The 11,030-nt window shown below is 36.7% G+C and overlaps 1 protein-coding gene and 1 non-coding gene across 2 annotated transcripts in view; one reads left to right on the top strand and one right to left on the bottom strand.

The window, feature by feature from the left end:
* LOC101036219 (uncharacterized) overlaps window positions 1-11,030 on the top strand; it is a 40,688-nt gene that overhangs the window by 16,915 nt on the left and 12,743 nt on the right. The window contains exon 2 of the mRNA XM_039478461.2: window positions 19-114. Coding sequence (XP_039334395.1) covers window positions 19-114 — 96 coding nt within the window. The remainder of the gene's footprint in view (window positions 1-18; window positions 115-11,030) is intronic.
* Window positions 10,353-10,543, bottom strand: LOC120367503 (U2 spliceosomal RNA). Its single transcript, XR_005581879.1, has one exon. It is a non-coding gene; the product is annotated as a U2 spliceosomal RNA (small nuclear RNA).

Below are 11,030 nucleotides of genomic sequence, written 5' to 3'. Positions count from 1 at the left end.
TTATGTTTAATAAAACAGGTATTGCTTTGTCTAAGCCAGCCCTGATCACCTACCTGGAGCAAGGAAAAGAGCCTTGGAATATGAAGAGACATGAGACTGTAGCCAAACCACCAGGTATGTGAGAATGAATGCAACAGATGAGAGGTCCAAAAGTCGAAGAGAAAGTCAGTCTTTAAAATGTGATTTGGGAAGCTGTGTTCCAAAGGAAATCGTTTCTGGGATGCCTGAGGACTTTGTATTTTGCTCTAACACAGAGGTACCTTCTGTCTTATGTTTTTAAATTTTCTAAAGTTTCTTCTTTTTCTTTGGTGATCTTTTTTCAAGTTTACAATGAGAGCCCAAAGTCCTCTTCATAAAGTAGAAGAGACTGCACAATCCGACTGCTTTTCCATTATTAGGGGGAACACAAAAATATCTGCATAATTTTGAGAAACCTCTATGTTAAACTCTTGTTTTAAATTCTCTATAGCATCATGCATGAAATGTGTGAGTGGTGGTTTATGTCCCATCTTTGTTGTTGTTCATTTTTCCACACAGTCCATTCACTTTTTATTACTATAGACTTGAAACACAGTTTAAAATTATAAAGTATGATGTCCTTCTGCTTTATTCACTTTCCTCAAGAGTGCTTTGGCTATTCAAAGTTTATTGTAGTTTCACATAAATTTACAATTGTATTTTTCATTACTTTGAGAAAAATACCACTGACATTTTGAAAGGGAGTTTATTGAATCTATAGACTACTTTGGATAATATGGCACTTTAAAAATATTTATTCTTTCAATCCATAGACATAAAAAATTTTAAATTTATTTTTGATATCGCATCTTTCTTTTTTTTTTTGAGACAGAGTTTTGCTCTTGTTACCCAGGCTGGAGTGCAATGGCGCCATCTCGGCTCACCGCAACCTCCGCCTCCTGGCTTCAGGCAATTCTCCTGCCTCAGCCTCCTCAGTAGCTGGGATTACAGGCACGTGCCACCATGCCCAGCTAATTTTTTGTATTTTTAGTAGAGACGGGGTTTCACCATGTTGACCAGGATGGTCTCGATCTCTTGACCTCGTGATCCACCCGCCTCGGCCTCCCAAAGTGCTGGGATTACAGGCTTGAGCCACCGTGCCCGGCATATATCGCATCTTTCATTGTAAATATTTTTTACATCTGGTTTATTTTTTTCTTAGAAATTTATTGTTTTATAATAGAAAAACAGTGCTATTCCAAATAGATTGTTTTTCTATTATATCAGAGAGTTTAAGTATGTGGAACCATAACTTATACTTGTAATTTAATTTTATTATATTTTTCTAATTTAATGAGTATGTTTATTAGTTTAGACAGGTTTTAATGTACTGTTTTTTTTTTTATATATAAGATTATATAATCTAGAAACAGCAAGTTTTCACTTACTTGTCTTCAATTTCGATGTCTTTAAAAACTTTTTGTTTATCTCTTCTGACATACTTTTAGTGCTATGCTAAAATAGAAGCATTGACAATGGACACAATATAGTTTTGCATTAGTGTCTGTGAATTTGAAGGAGCAAATACCTCTTCAACTTTTTGTAAAATGGTTTTAGAAGGTAAAGATTTTCTTTTGTTAGGCCCCCAGGGTGATGGGATGCTCTCTGGGTTTGTAATGGAGATGGTTGGTAGTTTGGTTTGTTATAGGACTTCTGAGTCTACACTAGGGTCCACCTTTCGCTGGCTTGTTACAAAGAACTTGGGTAGTTGTAATTTCCATTTTGTTTTTAGACAGACTGAATATCCTTTAGGACTTTGATTTGTAGAGAAGACACTAAGGGAGGTGTCTGCAGTTGGGTCTGCATATGGTGGACCTTATATCAGTGTGCGGATGAGTATGGCTTTCACTGAATACCAGAGAGTTTTTTTTTTTTTTTTTGGAGACAGAGCCTCACTCTGTCAGCCATGCTGGAGTGCAGTGGCACAATATTGTCTCACTGCAACCTCTGCCTCCCAGGTTTAAGCAATTCTCAACCTCAGTCTTCTAGTAGCTGGGAATACAGGTGTCTGCAACCACGCTTGGCTAACATTTGTATTTTTAGCATAACTGGGGTTTCACCATCTTGGCCAGGCTGGTCTTTAATTCCTGACCTCGTGATCCACCCTCCTTGGTCTCCCAAAGTGCTGAGATACTACAGGCATAAACCACCATGCCCAGCCCCAAAGAGAATTTTTCATTTCAAATAAGTCATTGTGTGGGTTTGTAGGCATAACTGGCCATGAACTGTGGTCCAGGAAGCTGAAACGGAGTCACTGAACTGCTTCTGGAATCACAGTAAAGGCCAAGGTCTGCAGGCCTGCCTGTGTGGCTATTAATTTGTATTTTCCTCCAGGCCTCTGGGGGGAAAGGGCCTCTCCCAGATGGTTGCTGGGAGGAGTTTGGGATGGTCACAGTGTAAGTTCACCATTCTCAGTGAGACCAAGTTGAGTGGACCATTTCCTAGTTCTTTAGCCAAGAGCAGAGGTCCTGTGATTTCCTACATTAATGAGCGTCTGCCTTCTGAAAAGAACACTCCTCAATTTTGGGCTTTAGCAGAGTTTCACAACTTCCTTCCTGGATCTCAAAGCTCTATTAAAGGCACTTAATTTTTGAGATGTGATCTTGCCACATAAACCAGCCTGGTCCTGAAATCCTTTCCTGCAACAATTCTCCAACCTCAGTGTACCATGTAGCTGTCATTATAGGTGTGAGCCATAGTGTCTAACTCTATTATATAGGCATTTTTGTGCAAAATGGCTGACAAATTTTCTTGCTCTGGGGGAATGAGAAAATAAAGCACGTTTTCCCGTCTTACTGATGTTACTATCCCTATACATTTCTACCTTCTGTTTCCTATTTTAAATTTGTCTGCAACATTAGATTCAGACATTTGGGACGACATGTTAGAATATACATATGATGCATGTGTTACAGAATCTTTGAGGTGTTAGCTTTTTTCTGGAAATCTCTGTGACCAGTGGCACTATTACCCGAGTTCTTGTCCTGCATCCAGGAAGAATAAGATATGCAGACAAGTGAAGGATGAAGAAAACATGGAGGATCTTTATTTAGTGTTAGAAGGGTTCAGAGGAGACACACCGTGGGTAGCTCCTCTCTGTAGGCAGGTCATCCCATCAAGTGTTTAACTCTCAGAAGAGAGAATGCCCTGAAGAGGGTGACTTCATTCTGCAGGCAGGGTCATTCTGAGGTCTCTGCACGTCTCCGAAGCTGCCAGCAGAGAAGGTAGTTTGTCTCTGCAACTGATCATCACATTGTTTCTGTGTCCTCTGCCCTTTGTCTGAAGCCAGGGCTTTTCTGGGCTTCAGAAGGAAGTAAGCGCATTACAATTGGTCCATGGGTGGCCATCAGCAGGCCAGAAGGAGGCACCAGAAGTCCCTGCTGTCATCTGTGGGCCCGTAAAGGTGGTGCTCTACAAGGGACTAACTCCTTTCTGCTATGGAACCTGTCTGCCTCCTGCTACCATTTATGGCTCCCGGCTTGACTAAAACCCTGCTCTGAGATTGCAGTATACAGGTGCTGGGAGAGGAGAGAGGCCATGAAGCAGGAATAGACACTTCCAAGCCAGCAAAAATGGGAGAGGACCGTCCCAGGACTCCAAGGATGTAGGCAGCAGAGATGCCCATGTCTTCCACCTGGAAGGGTGGCTGCAGCTGCACCCACGAAGCTCCAACCTCACCAGCTCAAAAGGGGCAGAGCTCCTGCTTGTCCTTGTGGAGCCGGAGGTCCAGGTTTGTAGCTGTGAGTCAGACAGCTGCTGCGGCATCCGGGAGGGAAGATTTGGCTTTCCCTCAGTGAAAAACATGATTGACAAAACAAATTTAGTCACCTTTGTGATTTACAATGACCTAACACAATAATTTTAATTATGATTGATAACACAAACTCAGACATCAGAACTCTAGGAATTCCATACAACTTTTGGAACACACATTAACATTTCCCCCCAAAATGTTACCTGAAAATCAAACACTACCTGACCAATAATCCTATGTCAATAAACATGTCAAATAATCCCGTTTACCTCTCCCTTGGATGCCCCAGGGGCTCTCTGTGGCATCCAAAACTATGGGTTAGAAAAGACAATTTTGAAGCTATAAAGGCTCAAAACACTTAATAGAAATTTAGATTACCACAAGTCATCTGTTTAAAAGACATAAAGTTGGGTTTTCTTCTTGTTTTTTTAAGCACAAAGTTGTCAAGAGGGAAAGTCTAGTTTTTCAAACAATCTGTTTCTTGTCTTCACCTTTGTTTTTAGATGATTTATTCATAAGTCAAAGAAAAATCTTTTTTCAAGGGAAACAAAGCCAAATTTCACACTTGCATTAGTCTACTATTGTCAACCCCAACTTTTTAAATAAAACCTTATAGATAGTTTTATCCAGTCTTAACCAAGTTGACCATGAGGTGTGATTCTTACTAAACTTTTATAACCCTTTACAAATTTGTGTTAAAGAGTAGGTCAGTGCCTTAAGGCACCCTTGTTGTGCTTTTATTCCAGTGTTCAATTTATGGAAAAACTAAAAATAGTTTTTCAGCCAATATGTTCACACATAGATTCTGTTTATAATTTTTACTAACTTTCCATAACTTGTTTAAACTTTTAGTTGTAATTTACTTAAAAACAATCCTTTAACCCTCTAGGCAAAAATTTGCATTTTCACGCCTTCTTACTTTCTTTTACTGAAGACATATTTCACTTTCCTTACATACCTTCCATGCAAATCTGTTTTCACTAGTCTCAATTACATGTTATAATGGCAACTGTTAGCAATCCTTAGTTTTGGTGAAATGCCTGGCAAGTTATTTTAGTCTTATGGACTTAGGTGCAGGTCAGGTTTTACTGTTTCTGGCACAGCTAGAGACATGGCATATGTTTTCTGCTCTTACCAACATGTAAAACAGAAAAGTAAAAAAGCATTCAAAAGCCAAAGAAGCAGTTAGTGACCTTAAAACATTTAACCAACCTAGTTTCTGAGTTGCATAATTTGAAATCTATATCTACGTTTTGAAGACCATTCTATTTTTATTTTAGCAATAATTTTAAAGTTAGCTTATTTACTTAACTTATACTAAAGTCATATGTATTTAAAAATTGCTGGCTGGGTGCGTTGGCTAATGCCTGTGATCTCAGCATTTTGGGAGGCCGAGGCGGGCAGATCACCTGAGATCAGAATTTTGAGATTAGACTGACTAAAATTGTGAAACCCCATGTGTACTAAAAATACAAAATTAGCTGGATGTGGTGGTGCACCTGTAATCCCAGCTACTCAGGAGGTTGAGGCAGGAGAATTGCTTGAACCTGGAAGGTGGAGGATGCAGTGAGCCAGAATAATGCCACTGCATTCAGGCCTGGGCGACAGAGTGAGACTCAGTCTCCACAAAAAGAAAAGAAAGAAAGAAAAAAACTTGCTTACACTTACTTACATAAGCACTCTTACTTACAGACCAATTTGGTAGACACAACATTTAGCAATAAGTATATAAAGAAATACTTGTAGACATGTATACACACAAACTAAGATCTAATAACTTGAAACCCTACCCATGACATAGCAATACAATCTCCTGGTTTTATTTTGTTTGGCACAATAAATAATCCAATAAAGGCTGTGAACCAAAATTTTGGGTAAGGCGGTTTAAAGGCTCAACCTCTCCAGACTCTAAGGAACTCTGGGGCCAACAAGCACCAAGGGAGAGTATCACATGTTAACTAAACCCCCTGCTTAGAACCACAGCACAAAAGCCTGCATGCATACAATGCCATTTTACTTTCCCATTCAGCAGTAAACCCCACATTACATATAGTGTTGTGGGTGAAGCAGTATTGTGAATGTCAGAATTTGTGTGTGTGTGTGTGTGTGTGTGTGTGTGTGTGTGTGTGTGTGTGTGTGTGAGAGATGCAGTTTTATTCTTGTTGCCCAGGCTGGAATACAATGGTGTGATCTCACCTCATTGCAACCTTCACCTCCCAGGTTCAAGCAATTCTCCAGCCTCAGCCTCCCAAATAGCTGGGATTACAGGTATGTGCCACCATGACCAGCTAACTTTTGCACATTTAGTAGAGATGAGGTTTCTCCTTTTTGGTCAGGGCCTCTCTAACTCCTAACCTCAGGTGATTCACCTGCCTCAGCCTCCCAAACTGCTGGGATTACAGGCATAATCCACCGTGCCCAGCCCAAGAGAAAATTCTGAGTAAGGTTTAGTACCAGACCTCAGAATCTCTGCCAGGGATTTCCCCTTTTGGGATTCAATTATAGAGTGTCAGATGTCTCTAACTTTAGGTGGGAACTGGTGTCACTTTATGTTTTCCTTCCAGAGACAATGGCCTACTATGAGATTTATAAGACCACACTTTCCTGAGCTAACCATCCCACTAGAGTGATAGCCATGAGCTAAAAGGCATTGTAGCTTTATTATTTTCAAAATATTTTATCTTAAGTGCTTGAGCCCCAAAAAATTCAGACCAGCCAGGTAAACATATAAAGAACTACTCTCTACAAAATATTTTTAAAAATAGCCAGGTGTGGCTGGGATTGTGGTCCCAGAAACTTGGAAGATTGATGGGACAGAACTACTTGAGCCTTGGAGTTTCATTCAGGCTACAGTGATACGTAATTGTGCCATTACACTTCATCTTGGAATCTTGGATGAGCGTAATAGTCTACGTTTTCTTTTTTGAGATGGAGTTTCTTACTTGTTGCCCAGGCTGGAGTGCAATGGTGTGATCTTGGCTCACTGCAACCTCCACCTCCTGGATTCAAGCAATTCCCCTGCCTCAGCCTCCTGAGTAGCTGGGATTACAGGTTTGCACCACCACACCCAGCTAATTTTCTATTTTTAGTAGAGACCGGGTTTCTCCTTGTTGGTCAGACAGGTCTTGAACTTCCAACCTCAGGCAATCCACCCACCTCAACCTCTCAAAGTGCTGAGATTACAAGTGTGAGCCACTGCACCTGGCCTTACCCTTTCCTTTAAAAACAAAACAAAACAACAACAACAAAAACACTGCACACTTTAGGCATGTGAAGTATATTCACATAGTTATCCAAAACACTTCCAGAAATTTTACATTTGTAAAACTAAAACTCAACATGTGTAACAACTGAAACAACTGCCCATTTTTACCCTCTCTTCAGCCCTTGAGAAACCTTCTTCCCCTTTGTGTTTTTATAAATGTGACTGCTTGACATATCTCATATAAATGATATCATCTAGTATTCAATGTTTTGTTACTGGCTTAGTTTAGGTAATATTATCAAGATTTATCTTAATATCTAAGACTTTTAAGTGTGACAAGATTTGTTTTAAGGCTAAATAATATTCCACCGTACATATATGTTACATTTTTTGGTGTGCATATAAATCAAAAAATAACTGAGTTTCTACCTTTTGGCTTTTGTCAATAGTGGCACAATAAATACAGGCAGTTAAATATATGTTCCAGGTCCCAAGTTGCATACTTTGGATATAGATTCATAATTGACATTGCTGTATTTGATGATACTTTCATGTTTAATTATTTGAGAAACATTCATAACATTTTTAAATGATGACTGTATTTTTGTCTTCCAACAGTCAACATGTGTTTTATTTATATTGCATCAATGAATTTTCTGCTTTTAAAAATTTATTATGGCCATTCTAATTGGTGTGAGGTGATTTTGGTTTTCATTATCATTATACATTTCTCTACCAATTAGTAATTTTTTATATTCTTTCAAATGCTTCTTTCTAATGTTTCATTTAATTGTGTCCATTTCTAAATCAAATTATTCAACTCTCTTTTTAAATTTTAAGAGTTGTTTATATATTATGAATATTAACTTGGATCACATGTGATTTGTAAATATTTTCAGTCATTTTCTAAAAGGCATTGTCACTCTATTGAGTGTTTTCTTTGATGTACAGAAATACTGAATTATAGTGTAATTAAATGTTTCTGTTCTTTCCTTTGTTGCTCCTGCATTTAATGTTATATCTAAGAAAATGGTGCCAAGACCAATGTCATGTCTTTCCCTTATTTTGTTTCTAAGAGATTTGTTATTTTATTGTCTGAGTATTTTATTTAAATTATTTTTTTGTATACAACTCGAGAATTATCCAACTTTATTTTATCAGTGTAAATTTTTAGTTTTCAATATTCACTGCTGTTTGTGCAGAGAGAAAGGATGGCAAGATTCAGATATATGTTACTAGACAGAGGTCCTAGGAAGTATGAAAGGACACTAACAAAAAGTGGGCTTAGGAATGTTAAGAATGCATCAAGAAGAGGAATGTTGTAGTGTCCCTGCAGTTTCTGCATGTCTAGAGGATGAGATCCTTCTGAGAATGCTAGAATAAGGAATTATGACACCAAGCCACTTCAGCCATAAACCTTATTCTTGCACTTTTTTTTTTCTTGGTGTTAATTTTATATAGCAGACCAAGAAACCTACTCTCTGCTAGTATAGACTATACACCAACAATTTTGATGAGTTCTAGGATGTATTTTTCTTGTATCTTTTTCTTCCTACTATGTTGCTAATTTATAAGGGATCTGTGTAGTTTGAATGTATTTGAATAACTTCAGCTCTACTGTTTAATTTGACCCAACAGATATAAGTATTCCCAACAGAATCCAACAGATACAAGTATTCCCATGTGTTTTAGAAGCCCAAATTCAGTGAAGTGAAAGTTACTTGTGGATAAAGAATGCATTAGCTAGTTTAGCTAGAGCATGATAATTAGATTTTCTGGCTTTCAAAATTTTAGGTTACAATAAGAGCAAACTTTATGCTATTTTTATAGTTTTTCAGTACAAAAAGTTGTTTATATGGCAACAATAAAGTTGACATTTTATTACCTTTGTAAAAAAAAGATACAACAATATACTTTAAAATTCTAAAAAATAGCTTCAGTTGCAAGGAAGTATTCTCTATTACATTTACTCTCATTTGTCATTTATGTTACTAATTATATTTCTATGTTTTACATTTATTAACATGTTTATAAATATTTCTAGGCTTTTATAAGTCTTAAAAAATAATTTTAAAATTTTTTCATGATTATAATGCTAAAGAATTCAATTTCTTTGTATGTGCATGTCTTTCTGAGAACAATATATTTTCCAATAATTAGGTGCTGTTTTTTTGAATCATGTTATTTTCAGTGAAAACAACTCATTTTATCATTTTTTGCTATGTAGCCAACATGCAGTGCCAATATACTTTCTCAGAAGTTAGTTATTTTGGAAGGTTTCTTTTTAGTTTTTTTGGTATTTGGTAGAACAGTTTTGCTGTTGATATTATTCTCACTTAATAGATTTTTTTTTTTTTCAGGACTTTGACTATAGCAGTTTTCTTCTGGCCTGCACATTTTTTATTGGCAAATTCACTGGTTATCTTTAAAGACTATGCTTGTAAATGACACATCACTTTTCTCTTGGGGCACCCAAGATTTTCTTTTCATCTGTGACTTTTAAAATTGTGTTTGTATGTGTGTTTGTTATAAATATCTTTGTGTGTATCCTAGTTTATTTGTTGAGCTTCTTTTTTCATTGTTTGCTCTTCTAGAATTTTTTTACTTTTTATATTTTTTGCCTTTATAATTTTTTGATATTTTTAATATTTTTGTGCTTATTCTAGTTTTATAATTTCTTTATGGTTATCTGTGTTTCTCTTTCACTTGCTGAGTATTATTTAATTTATTTAAATTTTTAAAAATCTATACATCTTCATTTTCTATAGTTGCTTTCTGAACAGTTTATAATTTTTATATGGGGTTATTTTGCTGTAACATTTTCTATGCATTGTAATTTTTGATTGAGATTTGAACATTTAAAAAAAAATCTACCTGTCACAGTCTTTATAATGTAGCTTTTTTTCTGACATACATTAAAACCGATTGTTTTAGCTAGAGATTCTGGGAGTCTCTCAGACATATTCTTATGATATATCTTCTCTGAAATTTTTTTGTTTATTTTTAGTTAAAGAGATTTCTTAGTGTTTCTGTTTAACGGCCAGTCCTAATTTGCTACATGTTTTCTCTCTGTAGTACTGCAGTCTCTCTACTTCTGTAGCATTTACCTTTGGTTTTAGTGACTCAAACTGTCATTCCAAAGAATACTACTGCAGTAGTCTGCTTTCATATTGCTAATAAAGATATATCCAAGACTGGGTAATTTATAAAGAAAAAAAAGTTCCATAGACTCACTATTTCACATGGCTGTGGAGGGTTTATAATCATGGCAGAAAACAAAAGAAAAGCAAAGTGACATCTTACATGGTGGCAGTCAGAGAGGGAGTATGGGAAAAAGAACTCTGCTTTATAAAAACTATCTGATTTTTTTTTTTTTTTTGGTGCACCATTCCTGGAAGTACTGCAATACCAGGTCGATGCGTGGAGTGGACGGAGCAAGCTCCTATTCCATCTCCCTGCTCCAAAAATCCATTTAATATATTGTCCTCGGATAGAGGACGTATCCGATATTAAACTGATAAGAACAGATACTACACTTGATCTTAGCCAAAAGGCCGAGAACCAATGATGATGATGTTACTATCACAAGAAAAACCTAGAAAATATACAGCCCCAGAATTCAATTACCTCCTACCAGGTTTCTTTCACAACTCATGAGAATTATGGGAGCAAAAATTCAAAATGAGGTTTAAGTGGAAACACTGAACCAAACCATATTAGCCACCACTATTTTTTTTTTAGTATTTAATGCCGTGGAAGACAGAAACCAGTGTGTGAAAAGACTCTTAGAAGCCAGAAATAGAAACACTATTTTTCTAGGGATAATGTTATTTATTTATTTGTTTGTTTGTTTATCTTTGTTATAAAAAAGTTGACGGGTTACTTCTAAAGACATTACATTACATTTGGGGAGCAGGAAGAGCTCTGTTGGGTCTGTGTTGGGTAAATGTAACAGACATTTTGTTCTATGTGATTCTTTGCATTGTGCTCACCTGGGGTACTGAACACAAGTAACTTACTTACAAATCTTCCACAAATGTGTTTTGGTCAGTA

This window comes from Saimiri boliviensis, chromosome 12 (genome assembly GCF_048565385.1).
Source record: "Saimiri boliviensis isolate mSaiBol1 chromosome 12, mSaiBol1.pri, whole genome shotgun sequence".
NCBI lineage: Eukaryota > Metazoa > Chordata > Mammalia > Primates > Cebidae > Saimiri > Saimiri boliviensis.
This window is presented reverse-complemented; position numbering and strand designations above follow the sequence as displayed.